The sequence below is a fragment of the Grus americana genome, chromosome 5, assembly GCF_028858705.1.
Source record: "Grus americana isolate bGruAme1 chromosome 5, bGruAme1.mat, whole genome shotgun sequence".
Classification (NCBI taxonomy): domain Eukaryota; kingdom Metazoa; phylum Chordata; class Aves; order Gruiformes; family Gruidae; genus Grus; species Grus americana.
This window is the reverse complement of record NC_072856.1, coordinates 68166066-68182665: the sequence shown is the minus strand read 5'-3', so window position 1 is coordinate 68182665 and position 16600 is coordinate 68166066. Positions and strand designations below refer to the sequence as shown.

Here is a 16600-nt window from a genome sequence, read left to right as displayed (position 1 = left end):
CCAGTGTTTCACCACCCTCAGTATAAAAAAAGCCCTCAGCATCCCCAGAGTGTTTTAGTTTTACACAGGGGAGGCTCTTTTCAGAGGGCTCTGCTGAGGCCCCACCTGGGTCCCCAGCTCCTGCTGCGCTACCCCCATGCTTTGTCATCTTCACACCGCCCTGAGGGTGGCTCAGGACCCGACACACCACCGAGCCCACAGCAGCACTCGGGTCAGGCGAGAGGGGCCCTCCCTGGCACAGCGCAACCTGCCCCGGGCAGGGCTGCAGGCAGAGTGCCAGCTCCTTCCTAAGGCTGACCCGCTGCACGCCCCGGCAGGCAGGGAGCCAAGGCCCGGCCGGACACACCAGCTGTGGTGCCGCAGGAGCCGGGCGGCCGGAGAGTACCTCAGGGCACCGCTTACGGCCGGCCCCACGCAGCCCTGGAGCATAAATCCTCGGAGCTCAGGCCGTCCCCACACCACCCCAGCCCTACCAGCCTTCTCCTCCCCGAGAACCTGCCGCAAGCGGGCAGCTCTCACCGGGGGCGGGGCGGGGGCGGGGCCGGGCCGGGCCGCCCTGCCCTGCCCTGCCCTGCCCGAGCCGGCGGGGCCGTCACACGGGCCGCAGCCCAACGGCTCCGCCAACCGCCACCCAACGGCTGCCTGGCCCTTTAAGACGCGCCCCTGGCGCCCTCCACGTGTTTCTGCTGACGTATGATCGCGTGGCGCCTCTCCCCATTGAGGCCCCGCCCCTCCGGGCGTCCGCATGCGCAGTCCCGGCAGCAGAAGCCCGGCCCCGCCCCGCGCTCCCGCTGCCGGCCCGCCGCGCAGGCGCAGCAGCGGAGGAAGCGGTACCCCCGCCCGTGCTGCGGAGGAGGCGGTGCTGGAATAGCGCATGCGCGCAGCGCCTCCCGGGCAAACTGGAGGGACGCCCCCGCCCTTCTTTTCCGGGCCGCGCTGCCCGCGCATGCTCCTTTCCGCGCGGGAGGGGCGGGGCTCCGGCCGCCGCCGCCGCGCAGGCGTAGTCCCCGCCCGAGGCCGCGCGGGAAGCGGGATGGCGCGCACCGCCCTGGGCGGAAGGGGGCGGGGGGCGGTGCTCCGCGCCCCCCGCCCCGCCCCGCCCTCCCCGCGGCCTCCGGCGGCGCATGCGCGGGCGGCGGCGGGTGGCGCCGTTGAGCGGCCCGGCGGGCGGGGCGGGGGCGCTGCGCGCAGGCGCGGTGGCGGCGGAGGGGAAGTGAGGCGGGCTCGCGCGGCGCCTTTTCCGGCGGTGCTGGCTGAGGGAGCGGCACGGAGCGGAGCCGGCCCTGAGCCCGCGGGCGGCCCTGAGGTAACTGCCGGCGGCTCCTTTCCCTTCCCCACCCGCCGCGCCGCCCTGTCTTACGCTCTCTCCGTCCCTTTGCAGGCAGGACGCGGAGCCGCCGCCCCTGAGCCGGCATCCATGAGCTGAGGCGCCGGGGCGGGAGCCAAGGCAGGAGCCGGGCGGAGCCGCCGCCTCAGGCCCGGCGGAGGAGCGGAGCGCGGCGCGGCCCCTCTTCCCGCGGCGCCCGGGCCGCACCGCCAGGCCTCCCTTCTCCCTTTCCCCCCCCCCCCCCCTCCGCCCCGCTTCTTCCGCAGCCGCCCCATGCGCGGCCGGCGCTGAGCCCCGCCTGCCCTTGCCCTGACACCCCACCCCGCCAGGCCGGCCCCGCTCCGCTCCGGCCCCCGCCCCGCGCGGGCTGCTCGGGTGGGTCGCCGCTCGCCCTCCGCTCCCCCCACCCCCTACCCCGGAGGCGCCGGGTCCCTTGGATGCCGCCGAGATGGGCAAGGTGCTGTCCAAGATCTTCGGCAATAAGGAGATGCGGATCCTGATGCTGGGTCTGGACGCGGCTGGTAAAACCACCATCCTGTACAAACTGAAGCTGGGCCAGTCTGTCACCACCATCCCCACCGTGGGCTTCAACGTGGAGACGGTTACTTACAAAAACGTCAAGTTCAACGTGTGGGATGTCGGGGGCCAGGACAAGATCCGTCCCCTCTGGAGGCACTACTACACGGGCACGCAAGGGTTGATCTTTGTGGTGGACTGCGCCGATCGTGACCGCATCGACGAGGCCCGCCAGGAGCTCCACCGCATTATCAATGACAGGGAGATGCGGGACGCCATCATCCTCATCTTCGCCAACAAGCAGGACCTGCCTGATGCCATGAAACCCCATGAAATCCAGGAGAAACTGGGTCTGACCCGAATCAGGGATAGGAATTGGTACGTGCAGCCCTCCTGTGCTACTACAGGGGATGGACTCTATGAAGGGCTGACATGGTTAACATCCAATTATAAATCCTAATGAGAGAATAACTATTTAGTCTACAAAGAATTAAAGAAAAAAAATAACCCACATGGCTTTCCAGAAGAATGATTCTCTACTGAAAAGTTAAAACAAAAGCATCCATAGGATTATGATCACCTTTCTCCAGTTACCACCCTTTCCTTCTGCACAGTTGACTGGATTCCTGTTTTAACTCTTCTTGCTTGGCGTTAGGATGCTCTAATCTCCGAATGTGACACGAACACAAGCACTAGATGCTATGGCAGACTTCCAGCAAACAGGGGAAAGACACATTGTAGACTTGCTAAGTAACTTTTTTTTTTTCTCTTGATAGCCCTTAAGATGGTTTGATTATTTTGGGGGATGGTTGGGGGCGGGGTACCATTTTCAGTGTATGCTTTCTGGTTCTACTTTTTTGATTATATTTTTTTTCCTTCTATCACTTGCTGTAGATTGCTACTTTTTTGCATTCACGCAGAATATGTTGATAGGTCTACTTCATCTAGTAAACTGAAAATTATTGCTTAAAATCAAACTGCAGTCTGTCTTTTTATATTAAGGACTTTTTTAAAAGTTCTGTTAATCTGTAACTAAATAGTGACTCTCAGTCTGTCTTCATATCTCAGACTAATAATGAAACGAATTCTTGCCCACAGTGGCAGATAGCGCGAATACCATTGTAACATGTTCAAAGTGCATATCAGGCGCAATGTTAACTAGGTAATGTAAGAACTGCTTTGAAATGTCAGCTGTGAAGTTCTGAACCATACATCATGCATGAGAAAGGGATGCAAATAAGTTCCCCATACTACATAGCAACCATATAGCAAATAAGACATGAATGATGTAATAGTTCCAGGGTAGATACTGTTCAGTTTTTGTCTTGCATTGCAAACTTAAATGATGTTTAGCTGCAGTTTTTACTACTCGTGTCAGTCTCTGATGCAATGCAAGATAGGTTCCTTCCAAAAAATGCAGCAATAACGTGTAAGCCTTGCAAGAAGTTTTACTTTGTCACAGATGTTTAGGCAAAAATCTAGCACCGTCTTGCGATCAAGACAAATTGTTTTCATCTCAAGGCAGTTGAAGGCATCTAAAAGCATTTCCGATTCTTTCCGAAATGCATGTAGTGAAGAAAGAAACTTTTTTTTTCTCTTTTCCATTTCGTAGACTTACGATGGGGCAAGTTCCGTGCTAAGCTGTAATTGAGCTTGGTAATTCTGATACCTGAATAATAGCCATTTTGAGAAAATCACTTTTTGGTTTAGTTTTCCAAGACTTGACTGAACTCCTGCAAGTAGTTGCAGCCTTTGCCATCTGTCTCGGTAGCCGGTTGTTGCTGTAGTCCTGTAGGAAGGGAACTATGTTGGATGTCTGAAGCCCATTGAGTAACTACTAATGAGAGCGGGGAGGAGAGAGAGAGAGAGAGAGAGTATACGACTATGAATGTAAACTTCCATAATTAGTTCTTAAAGGGCAAGCAGCTCATTTGCCACTTCACAGTTTGCAGATGTGACTGGCAAAAACAAAACCCCACCCAGAAGAAGTATTAGTATAAAAACTCAATCAAGTATTAATGCTGGGTGTAAAAAATGTTAAAGCAGCTGGTTCTTATTCAGCCTTAAGGATTAACTTCAGATTTCCTCAAGGAGTGAAACTCGATTGGGGAATTCTAGGAATGTATGCTACAAAACCAGAAGAAAATGGCTTTTTTCTTTTTTTTTTTTTTTCCAAGGATGAGTTTTACAAGAAATTGAGGGCATTACACTACATCTCTGCAGTGTTGACTCTGCATGCTAAGTACATTGTATATGGAGCTCTTACCAAAGATGTATGGGAAGATAAAAATACTGAATTCACTTCTGAAATGGAATGCTTTGGACCATGTAAAAGTTCCTTTAGAATATGGTTCCGAAAGACTTACCTTGATGTGGGTTGCAGCTGGGACTGAATGGGTTCTTGATGCTAGAAGATAGAGCATTGATTGACTGTACGCCTTCCGAAGTTAAAGAGAGTCTGCAAAAGCTTAATGTAGAATAACTCTTAAATCTCAGCTCGAAAGAAAAAGAGGTGAGGTTTATGTTTTTTCACTCAAGGCTTTTTTGCCATTGGAATATCATTGCTCTATTTTCTAGTGTTTTGGGGTTTTTTTCCCTGTTGTTGTAACTTAACAAATAGTGTGGTGGTATAAAGACTAAAAATACAAGAATATGGTTACTGTTTTCTTCTGGAGCATAAATAAAATAGCCAAGCACAAAGTAAATGCCTAAACTGGAAAACTTGAAGCTCTATTAATGGTTCTTGAACTTTCTTAAATCTATTCTCAGTCAACATGAAAACTTCAATAATTTCATTTTTCGTCTAAGTTGATTTACTATGTTTTCTCTTCAAGTGCTGGGGCAGACTTCTTTGCTAGACTTTGCATTAAGTTGAATTCACAATTTTGTATTTCCTTAGTAACTTTGTTATTCTGTTTTTGTAGGTGAAAGGAAACTGATTATGCTTCTGAATTTTTTTTAATGTCTTTTTTTGGGGGAGGGGGGAGAAAAAGTTACTGAAACATGTGGCAGAGACTTCAAAAATAAATGACCATTGCTACTGAACAAAATATAAAGGTTTCACTTTCAACATGTCCTTTATAGGTTGTAGCTGAACCGCACCACGAACTAGTGGCTATCAGGCAGTAAACATAGCCTGTAGGATAAAGTGGCAATCTGTAAGAAATCGTATGACTTAAAAACTAATCTGAAGTTGAAGTGCATCAATTTGTGTTCATGTGAATTTATGGAGTAAGTTTTGAATGGCGTTAATCGTGTCTGATAAGTGAATGAGTTTGTAGACTGTGATCTCCCTGACTAAAGTAAACAGGAATTTTGTGTTCTCAATATGGCTGTAGTGTTGGTAAAGAACTAATAAGCAGAAAATAAAGCAATTATACAGCGGAGCTCTCCTGGTATGTTACTTATATTTAATTATGAGAGAAACAGAAAGGGGCAATATGGTGCTGGAGTAGAGCATTCTGCCGACATAAAGAGGTCTCTGTTCTGTATTTCACAGTTTTGAAAGCCTGTCTGTAATTCCTTTGAGACTTAGATTAGTGACTATTTTTATAAGTGGAAAGGATGATACTTCTTTAATACTCCCACTTGCAGTTAACAATCTTTAGCAAACTTTAGTGTCAAATTTATACTGCCACGGTGCCAGCCCCCCGTAACTCGGGAAGGTAATGGCACGTGAGCAGCTCCGTGAGAGGGCACGGAGGGACCGTCGCTGAGCAGGACGGTGCCGTGTTTCACAGAAGAAATGACTTGGTTGGAAAAGGAAGATGTTAGGTCAGTGTAGAAAATGCAGCAATGGCCGAAAGGGTCGATGAGTGAATAGGGGCGCTTGTGGAGCGACAGATGTGAAGTCGAGATGTCTTTGGTGCCTGAATAGGACACAAGCGAGCAGATAAAAGGACTTGGGCAGGTGCAGCGGGGAACGCGTGGGGGGGCCGGGACCCGAGCAGCAGGCTGGGGCGCACGCAGCAGGCTACAGTTACTGCAACAGCTGCCGTGCTGCGGGCCCGAGGAGCGGCACCCACGTTCTGGGAACCACTCGGGATCCCAGCCCGAAGCTGGGCTGTCGGGCAGAGCTGGCAAAGGGGATGGCGGAGCTTTCGAGGTAGCTCCCCGCAGCTGCAGGTGTCTGCTCGGAACTGTCTTCTTGTTGCAAAGCTTTTGGGAATCGCCAGGAAAGGTCGTTCAGCCGGGTGGGAGTACCCGGGTGCGGGGGTGGTGGGTCCATCACAGCTGCAATCCTCCCCAAAGCCTTTTTAATCCAGGGTGTTTAGGCTGGGCTCTGTCTACCTGAATGGCAGTTAAGGGTGTGGCTGTGTAAATGAACTTACTCTGACTTAATTAAACTACTCGGAGTTTGGAGACAAGGCTCCAGAAGAGTAAACTCATGTCTCTTTCGTTGTAGTAGTTAGTCATTTTTGAAAATGTCAGCAGTTATCGTTTTAAATTGGACCTTTGTTACAGCAACGGTTAGCATGACTCCCAAGAGCACCCTTCCCGAATCGTGCCGTGACTCACACTTCAGCAGGGCTTTTTCCCCCAGTCACAGGGCCGCGGTCCTCGTGGACAGGGCTTGGAAAAAACCTGCCTGCCATCCCTAATCGGAAATTAACCCTGCTAATACACCAGTCCTCCCAAGGAATGTCTCTCGATTTAAAAAAATTAGTTGCGTCGTCAAAACAGCTGGCTGTGAGATCTGTTGCTTCGCTGATGGACCTGTGTGTTATTTCCCTTGTCGCTGGGAACTGGGAATGGGAGAAGCAACCGCCGGGAGTGGAGGACTTGCTCTGGAGTGTGGAAGCAGCCTTGGTGTGGGCACCGTGACTCAGACTTCCCACCAACGCACGGTCGTGCTTCTTATCTTGGATTTATTTCTAATATCTGTCCAGCCTGAAGGGCTCAGTATGTGGAATCTGAAATCACCTCGGCTTTGGCGCTTTCCGGAGGAGGGGAAAAAAAAAAAAAAGCAGCTTTCCCCTTGCCTCAAGGGCTGTTGGTGAGTTCGTGGCACCTCCACTTGCTAACTCTGTTCCTCTTCTGATGTCCTAAGTACGACTGCGGCAGCGACGCTGTAAGTTTCAGAATTATGTCTAAGCAGAACGCTTTCAGGACGTCAGGCCGAGGTGGATGACTTGAGCACCGCAATCCATCTCACTTTCAATATTCGGAGCACCGCGAAGAGCCGGGGTAATTTTAGCCCTGCCGTCGGTTCTGAAGGGGTGAAGCGGGTGAGTCAGAGCCCCGTGGTGCTCGGCGGTGAGGGGTGCGTCCCCGTCGAGCGCCGGGAGCTTGTGTGAAAGGCAGTTTTTTATAGGCGGTAAACTGGGTATGCGGCGTGTTGTCCAGGAAGTCGATCTTCTCTTGCTTAAGAACAGGTATCTCTGGCCTCCTTAAAAAAGAAAGGGGGGGGGGGGGAAGAAAAGTAAAGCTGTGAGTCATCTGCCGAGTTCTCCAGCCTCAGAGTCTTACAGCAGTTTAACAGGCTCAGCCCTTGCTTTGCCTCGAGAGAAATGTTTTGCCTTCCAGAGGACGCACTTTGCTCCTCTCTCACTGGTTCTTTTAGTTGCATCTTCTAGGACAGCAGTAGTTAGGAAAAAAAGCAGGATTTAATGGGTGTCTGTTTTGTGAGAGATGGAAATAACACTTGAAACCCCTTATTTTCCTTAGGAGTATTCGGATGAGTGCAACCTCGAGGGGAGCCAGCAGCAGCTCCTGGCCCGGTGTAGGTACCCTTCAGACTTGGTGAAAACTCACTCGGTGGTTGAAAAGGGAAGAGAAGGAGGCCGAGGTGTAGATAACAGGCTGAACTCCTGAACTTGTTTCCGTGTCTGTGCCTAGAATGGATTCCTTGTTTGAAATATAATGGGGGTAACGCTGCCTGGGCCAGGCACCGGCTTCATCCCAACGTTTCTTTCTGATGGAGTGGGGGGGGAGGTTTTCTCTCTCATCGTTGCAGGAGATGAAAACCTGTGGAAAGCTGCAGCAAAGCACTGCGTGGCGTGCCGATGGTTGTTTGGCTGTGTTATGGGGGTGCTCTCTTCATTCACGTTTTGCGGGGGGAAAAAGTGAAAGACCTCGAGACAGCTCACGCTGCGTTCAGCTGTCCTACGCCACAGCCTTCAGCCTCACGGGAGGGTGGGCTGGCTGGCAGACCCCGGTAGCGAGGGAAGCATTTTCCCAGGCTTAACTAGGACTACTTGAGAAGCCTATGCCGCTCTTCGCGTGCCTGAGCTGCAGCGATGCTTGTCCCCAAGCCCGCCGGGTCCCTCAGGGGGAAGGTACATCGTGGGGAAAGGGGCAGATGGCCTGGGTGGGCTGCTGAGGACAGAGGGGAGTGGAGGAAAGTGTCCAGGGCCGATGCCAGCCCCAAAATACCGCTGGCGTTTGCTTGAAGCTGGTATTCGAAGAACAAACTCGTTACGTGAAGGGCAGGAGGTTTTTTTGGGGTTTTTTGGTGGAACTGACGCCGGTCCCGGTGCCTGGTGCTGACAGCTTCTACCTTGGAAGTAACGTTTGCTTGGCATACTTTCTCAGGAGGAGACTTTGCACTTTGCGCGCATGGAACGTGGGATTTCGTAGTCCTCATGCTGTTAATATTTGCTGGGTTTGCCCTGAGGAGCTTTCTGCATTTTCCTTTTGAGAACAGGGGGCTGTTGTGGAGCAGGCACTGACCCCGTGGCTGTTAACTTTCAGCTGCCGCCCATCGGCGGACCGAGGTGCGCTCGCGCAGTTATCCCATTAGCTTAACATCTGCCAGAACGCCCTTTCCCCACAGGGGCTGGATTAGTCTGGAACTGGCCCAGCTCTTCGAGAAGCTTTTCCTATCACATACTTGTGGCTTCCAATCTGCTGCCCTAACTGTAACCAAACCCAGCGCTCGGCTCTCACCGTAGAGCTGGAAGCTTTTGCAAGCAAAGCAGTGATTTGGCTCTAACTTTCCCTCCGAAGCAAGTTGTCTGTTTAAGTGTTCAAATTGCATCGTGTTTAAATGTTCAAATTACATCCTGTCTATCACGTAGATATTCGTATTTTCCATCTAAAGGGTTGTTTCGGCTGCGATGACCTGCACTGGACTGGTTTTCACGTTGGCACCGAAAATAAAAAGCATTTCAAGGGGGAGGTGAGGGGCAGCAGCAGGACAGATGCCGCTGGTGTAACTGATTTTCTTCTTGCTGCCTGATACAAAGGTTCGGGACAAACTTCCCCAGCACCTGCTAGCTGGAAGATGAGCCAAGCTCAGCAAGGTCCGATGCGAAAGTTGCTGGCATCCGGTGCTGCATTGTGGAAGGCGTTGAATCGCTGCCAACGAGCTGTCCCTGGATCTCACTCTGGCTCATCTTACAACCTTGGACTAGTTAATGAATTCCAAGTCCTCCAGCCCTTGAATTGAAGTATCTTGAGTATGTGGCGTGTGCGAGCCAGGGTCACCGTCGGCCGGGCTGGGACGCTGCTGCCCGGGTGCTGGCGATGCTCCTGGGCTGCTCCTGCCAGTCTCCTGTGGCTGCAAAGGCACCTTTCTGCCTCGGACCTGCTTCTGGCCACTGTGCTGCAGCTTTCTGGCCCTCTTTAGGGAGGGATGGGAATATTTCAAACCAGGGCAGTGATATGTTCTCCCTTAAGTAACGCTGTCTGCAGCCTTGCAGCTGCAATCTCAGGATCTCGGCTCCTGCCTTACCTGTTTGGCTGATACCTAATAAAGAAATTACCTTCTGCATTTTCTCCTTGATGTGATGTTACGCTCTTAAACACAGTACCAAAGCTTCCCAGCTTTTGTTTCCATCACAGACCTTGATGATTTATGAAGGGGGATGCATCCCCCACCCATGAGGACGAGCTGCACCTTTTCCACCTTGTTTCAAGTTTCCTGTGGGTTTCCTTCAATCAAGACCTCCAGATTGCAGCCTGAAACCCCTTGCTCCAACTCTACGCTTGCTTTTGGGCATGGCTGCCTCTTCACCGTGCCGGTGTCCCTCCAGCCCCGCTGTGCTGTGGCCGTGCCGTGGGGGAGAAGGGGCCACACAGCTTCTCCTTCCCCTCTTCCAGGAGCTCCAGTGGCTCCCGCTGCTGCTCCTGGTCCTCCCGGAAACACTCGGAGTAGTGAAACTGGTTAATCGCGTTGACGCTGAAGGAGTGCTGGCATCCGACCTTGCATCTGTGGATTAACTCGTTCCATCCGGTGTTTGCCAACTTCTCGGCAGGCTGATGCATTATTCAGCGGCCGGGCTGCTTGCGGGCCTTTGGAAAAACTGGAGCTTCCCAACACTTGAGGGTTTTATGAATCGACGTCTCTTCTCTGAAGCTCGCAGCTTCCTCCTCTCTCGGATTGCTAATGAACCGCTGGCTGCTTAATTCTGAGACCCAGAATATTTTGCTGCCGGTTCCCGTAGTCTGGAGAGGATGCTTATGGCAAGCAGGCTCACTCCTGAGCTCCAACCCACCTCCCAGCGACCGCCTTTAAAAAAGAGGGTGCTATTTAAGGTATCAGGTCTGTGGACATGTTTAACATCTGCCAACTCCCCAGCATCCCCGGCTTGCCAAAAATGTGCGCCACGGCACCAGGGCGGGCTCCGGGACAGCCACGCCGTGGCTGCGTGGGTACGAACCAGCCCTGCTTGCAAACCTGCAGTTCAAGCCGGGGCGCTTGCAGATGACAGATAGGGAGGGTGAGGTGACTAATGAAGAATAAATATCCTGTTTCACCCTCCTCGTAGGCAGCGATGTCTCAACGCACCGATGGCAGATACGGGAAGGTGGGAGGGGGGGTCACGGCCGGCTCCATCAGCCCTGGTTGTTTTTTGCATCCAGGTGCAGGAGAAAATGGGGAAAGGCAGAAGCTGTCACGGCTGGGATGCTCCTGGGGGAGGCAGGGGATGGGGGAGAAGATTGGGGCTGCAGGGAGGGTGGTGGGGACGGGAGGGTGACAGGTCCTGGGCAGAGAGACAGAGCGGTGCCTGGGGGGAGGCTCGCTCTTCCTCAAACGGGTTTATTTCCATTGGTTTCAATGGCAAAACCTGGGTTGCCGCATCCTTTCCCGTGCTGCGGTGACACCTTTGAGTTTGTGCCGGAGGAAGGCGTGTGCAGGGCCATCAGCTCTGAGATGACAATTTTCCATCGTCTCCGATTTTTCACGGTACTGCAGAGTTGTTGTTGTCAAAGCCAGTTCCCCGTTTTGGAAACATAATTGAAATTATGTAAATGCCGGTGCAGCACTGGTGAATGACTGATGCGCTTAGCGCCCCGGTGCAGCACCGCTCTGACGTGACGCTGTTTTAGCACGAAAGCCCTGCGCTGGTTGGGGGGGGAGGCCGGGGGCTCAGCCCAGCTCCTGCCACGGCTCCCGGTCCCACCAGCGCCTGCACCGAGCGTTCGATCCTGCTCCAATGATGCTCAAAGCGCAGAGCTCGCTGCGTTCATGCCGAGACGCCCAATGCTTGGTGCAGCGACGCTGTTGCTCGGCCGCACTGGTGTTGCCAAAAGCTGCGGCGGTGGTGGCGGGAGGTGGCTGAGCTTGTGCAATGCTGACTGGGGGGGCTCTTGGGTGGGAACGGAAAGTGGGAGCAGGGTCTGGAGCACGAGGCTTGAGGGATCAGAGCAAAACTCTCCCCGCGAGGCTGCTCTTTGACTTGCAACCCTGCCGCCCTCCAGACCCCCCCCCACCCTGCCCTGACGCGTGGCGGGGTGCGAGTGCGGGGACGTGTCTGGATCCGGTTACGGCTCAGACCCGGGGTGAGGTTTGGCATCGCCCTGCTGACCTGGCCCCAGCAGGGAGGGAGCGAGCCCCGGCTGGGTGACGCTGCTCTCAGCCGCCCTTTGGCTTTGCACATCGGCCACAACCGACCATCGGCAGTGGGAGAGGCGACTAATAAAGCCTGGGCTCGTGGGAGAAGCTGGCTCGGTGACATCTGGATAGCGGGATCCTGGGAGGAGCTGTCGATGCAAAGGCAGGCCCTCCTGGTCCACAAAGTCCTTCTGCAGAGAGAGTTGCGAGAAGCGGGGGGGGGGATTTTGCCACAATAAAAGCGCTTCCCCTACACACCCATCTAGGCCTTTCCAACCGCACGTCCCTCAGCGGTTCCTCTTTTAGCACCGTGTCTCCAAAAAAAAAAAAAAAAAAAAGTGTTGACTGCAGCTTTTCGGGAGGCTGCAGCGCTCTCGCGTCGGTTAACGCACAGCTTTTCCCCAACCTCCTTCCCGCTGCGGTTCTTAGGCTGAATGCAATCTTTTCCGGTCTGATCGCATGGCCAAGGAATGTATGTGCATATACAGTGTGTGTCTGGAGTAAGTTAAGTGCCAACAGCGAGGCTTTCGCGAGCAGAACGGAGGAAAAATGATGCCCAAGTTGCTGCTTCCCCAGTTCCCTTTGGGTTCGGGACGCCAATCCAGTGGGCGATGGGCTGCCCCGTCCTGACCTCGGCGTCTCCGCCTGCGTCGTGGGTGCGCGGCAGCGATTTCTGCCTCTCCACGGTCAATAAAATCTTTGCCAACTGGAACAAAAATATTAAATCTGGTTGGCTTGGAAGGTAATGTCGGCTAATAAATAAACAGGCTTGAAAAAAAAAAATACTCTGGGTGATCCGGCGTCGCAAACAAGCATGTCATTCAGCGCTCCCCGTGAGACACTGCGGGAGGGTGCGGAGGGCGACGATACTAATTAAGAAAGCAATTAATGCTAGACGTGCCTCCCAAAGACACAAGGAAATCCAGACTACAGCTGTGCTGGCACTGCTTGTCCTGGCAAAGCCCCTGCCTGTGCTGGAAGGGGGGGGTGCGCACACAGCACGCCCCGCAGTTGGTTCATTTGCGGGCTCCTGGTCCATATTCCAGGGGAAGCAGCACGTCGGGGACTTGGCATCCCCCAGCGGGTCCAAAACCTCTCCGTCAGCTTTGGTGTGATCTGTGCTGCTCGCTGCCTCCCACCAAAACGTGGCTGGAAAATGCCGGCTGGAGCGGAGGAGCGGGAGGACCAGCAGCTCTTCCCCGCTGCCGGGGCCGGGTGATCCAGCGCAGCGGCACGAGCTCCCCGAGCATCTTTCCACGCCAGCTGCTTTGTCAGCTTGGAGCTCTTGGAAGAAAAAAAAGAGCGGGATGATATTTTTGTAGCAGAGCCAACATCTAACGCGCTCAACTTGGCTGCGGTGCGCGCGTGGGGCCATGGTCAGGCACGGCACTGGATGCAAAATCCTTTTAAATGTAGATCTAAATTAGATCTAAATCTAATTCCTCACGCTGGGGGTGAGCCCCCCCACTCTGCGTCGCCAGCGGCAAGACATCACGCTGCTGGAACCCTACGCAGCAGCACCAGCATCGCTTTTCCCAAAAAGCATGTTGGAGGGTCTCCGTGCATCCCCGACCCGACCCAGACCCTGTGGCGACAGAGGAAATTGGGGGGGGGGGGCGTCTGGGAAAGCCAGCGGCGGGGCAGCCAAGGGGGGACGCAGCGGGGGGGTGTGTGTGTGTGTGTGTATGTGTGTGTGTGTGTCCCTTTGCACCCACTCCTGCCCGTGGGCGTTCGTCTGGGTTTTATATTCCCATCGCCCAACACTAACGTCCCGCTGGCAACTACATGCAAACGTGAAAGCTGCCCAAATGCAGCTTTCTGCCTTTGCGCGCTGTAAGTGAAAAATGGAAAAAAAAAAAAATGACTGCTGCTAGCTTAAATTGCAAAGGCACATATATATATATATATATATATATAAAAAAAAATAAATTGCAAAGATCTAGCTATATTGGTGTTCGATGGATTCCCCAGCTAAAAGCGTCCCCTTCTTGGGCTGCTTAACCGCTGCCGGTGTCTGGGGGAAGCTGGTGCTGGCTAAAACCCCGGAGGAGACGGGGACGTTCTGAGCCGGGACTGCAGAGCCCGACCTGCTCCTGCACGGACTTCCCAAACCTGAGCCCGGTGCCGCCTGCTCAGGTGCGTTACTCCGGGGTAAAACCTTCACACTCAAGGCACAGCACCCCCTTTTTGCTTAAGCTAAAGCCTCTTTACACTGTTAGATGGTGGCTGGGGGGGTCACGGCAAGGAGAAAGGGCTCTGCCGTGACTCCTGGTGCTGTCCGGGGATGTTTTGGGCAGACACGCCATCCTCGCTTGGTTCCTGGGAGACTCAGGATCCGGGCGCTGCTGCCCTTTCTTTACGCGAGTGTGAAACCTTGGGAGCACTCCCCCCCCCCCCCCCAATCTCAGCAGCTCTGTCTTCCTGGGGCCAGCCCCTGCCTTCCCAAAATATCCCCTCCACAAAGCTCAGGGCTCAGACTGCCCCGAGAGCGTTTGCAGGGCGTTGCCTGCAGGCTTTGCCACTGAATTATATATAACGCTTGGGTTCGGGCTTGGGGTTTTGGTTTTTTTTTTTTTTGGAAGGAAATCTGTTGCCAAGCAATATAGCTGTGGCCCTGCTTTCTCCTCCCAAACCAAGACCTAAAAGCTCAAATGTCTGTAAATATCTGACACGGCTGAAGTGGGGTCGCAGGAGCCTGGATCACAAGTATCTGGTGGAAAAGGTGCCGGTGGGATTGGGAGAAGGTTTCCCTTTTGTTTTTTTTCAGAGGCTGCAAAGTTGGAAGCGGAGAGCTATTTGATCCCGGAGGCTGCAAGAGTTATGGGGGATCCTGAGAAACCTTAGTGGGTCCTGCAGCGAGCTCTGCCCGTGGTTTTACACCCGGCACGTGCACGGTCTGCTGGACAGCACGCTGTGTAAAAACATTGGGGTTTTCCCCCAAAAGAAGGGTGCTGCGATGCACGGACCAGTCCCGGCACAGAGCCATCAGTGGGGGGACAAATCTCAGCACCGCAAAGCCAGAGAGCGAACATCGGTGCCCGCAATCAATGGCACCCACGTGACGCCGGCGTGTGTGGGTTAACGGATGGGTGACTATTGACCCACGTCCCACACCTGGGAGGCTGACGGTGCCCGTTTGCCTCCTTGGGAAAGCTCTGGCGGGACCGATGGCACCGACCCCGTGAGGGACTTGGGCCCCGGTGCCGCGAGCGTCGCCCCGTGCCGCAGCCCTGGGCGGGGGGACATGGGTTGGCTTCAGAGTTTTGGGGTTGAGACCCCACAACAACCACAGGAGGGTTTTGGGGGGTCACCTCACAGTAAACTACAGCAATACCAAGTTTTCCTGATTTTTTCCCCAGCTGTTCAGCTTCGGAGGGAAATCACACCGGTGTGCTTTCCTCATTAACCGCCCTCATATTTTCCAGACGGAGCCTCGGTGTGCAATGCTGTAAGTTAGAGTTATTCTCCTTCCTCAGCTGACGTTGCTTAAGGAGTTTGATTTAACGGGGTGCCAGCAAGCCCCCATTTCCCACCCCCGAGCCTGCAGAGGCACCAGGATGCCCCGTCCCCCACTGCCACCCGTGTCCCTCCCCGCATCTTCCCTTCTTTTATCTCTCAAACGTGTCCTACGCATAACGTGCGGCTAAAACGAAAGCAAGAAGGTTGGCGGAGCCGGTAGCGCCTGTGGGATGTGGCTCTGCAAGCTCCCCGTTCCCGGGGCGAGCTGCGATCGTTCCCGCTGACCGGCCGGCTCAGGGGATGGAAATCTGTTTAGCTCAAGAACAAACCCAGATTTCGGCCGACGGTGCCGAGGGTTTCACCGGCTTGGGTGTGTGCATGAAGGCAGGCTGTGATTTGCATCGCCAGATCACAAGTTGCTTTTAAAGGATGTGACCTAATTAAGTTTCAGCTCGTTTCAATATGATTTTCATAGTCACACGGCTTTTTTTTGACCCGTGTAACCAGCCAGCCCGGCAGGGATGTTTCAGGCTTGGAAATGGAAAAGGAGGAAACATCTGAATTCCCCCTGGGAGCGGCTGCGGAAGCAAACCCCGGGGCAGGGGGGGTCTCTCTAAAGCACCCCTCTGCTCCTAAATTTCACTCCCCATCGCGAAGCCGATGGGCTTGCGGGGCTCTCCCCATCCCTGCAAAACAGGGCGGGGGGGCTCTGCAAAAACTCATCCCGAGATGGGTTCAGTTGGTAAGGGGCTCCCGGGGCTGGCAGCAAGCGCTTTCCATCCCCAAACCAGCTAATTTATACAGGAGAAATTTGCTTTGAAATAGGAACTTTTAATTATTATTTATTATTCTACTATTCTTGATGCTTAAAGCCAAAAAAGGGGGTTTCTTGCCACTCCGTGCTCCCTCCCTATCCCAAATACCATCCCGACCTTCGCTGTCAGCCCGGTGACAGGCTCAATCCAAAGCTGGTCAACCAGAAGCTGCAAGAGTTGGAAAAAAAAAAAAAAAATCACTTCTTTGGTGGACGCGACGGCATGCGCCAGATTGCAAAAAGAGTTTTGCATCCCAGTTCTTGTGGCTCGTGGTGCAGAGGGTGACCCGGTTCTTCCACCCCTCTTCCCGGCGTGCCCTAAATCCGGCCGTACGGCCGGATTTAGGGCACGCCGGGAAGAGGGGTGGAAAAATCTGACGGTGAAAGCGGTTCCCCCCTCCACCCTGGACCAAGCATCCTTCCCAGATCTCAGCATCGGCTCTTATAAAGATGCCTCCAGCCACGACAGGTCCCATCAGACCCCCCCTTTACCCCACCAAGGCTCTTAAGCACAAGGTGAAGCCAACCAATCCTTGCAACCAGACCTCCCCAGGAGCCTTTTAAACCCCAGCAAATATCGCTTTGAGTCTTAATTTTTTCCCCGTAGGGATAACCGGCGAGGGCCCGTTCGCCGCTGAAGATAACGCACGTCCCCAGGGAGGGCATCCCGGGTGGTTTTTTTGGCTGGATGAGCAGCGGATCCTGC

The 16600-nt window shown here is 53.9% G+C and overlaps 1 protein-coding gene across 1 annotated transcript; it reads left to right on the top strand.

Annotated features, from left to right (window-relative positions):
* The first annotated feature begins 1115 nt into the window (after positions 1 to 1115).
* Positions 1116 to 5229, top strand: ARF6 (ADP ribosylation factor 6). The gene is made up of 2 exons (XM_054825753.1): positions 1116 to 1306; positions 1382 to 5229. Exon 2 carries the CDS (start codon positions 1776 to 1778, stop codon positions 2301 to 2303), a length of 528 nt encoding a protein of 175 aa, XP_054681728.1. The 5' UTR covers positions 1116 to 1306; positions 1382 to 1775; the 3' UTR covers positions 2304 to 5229.
* Positions 5230 to 16600: the final 11371 nt, after the last annotated feature.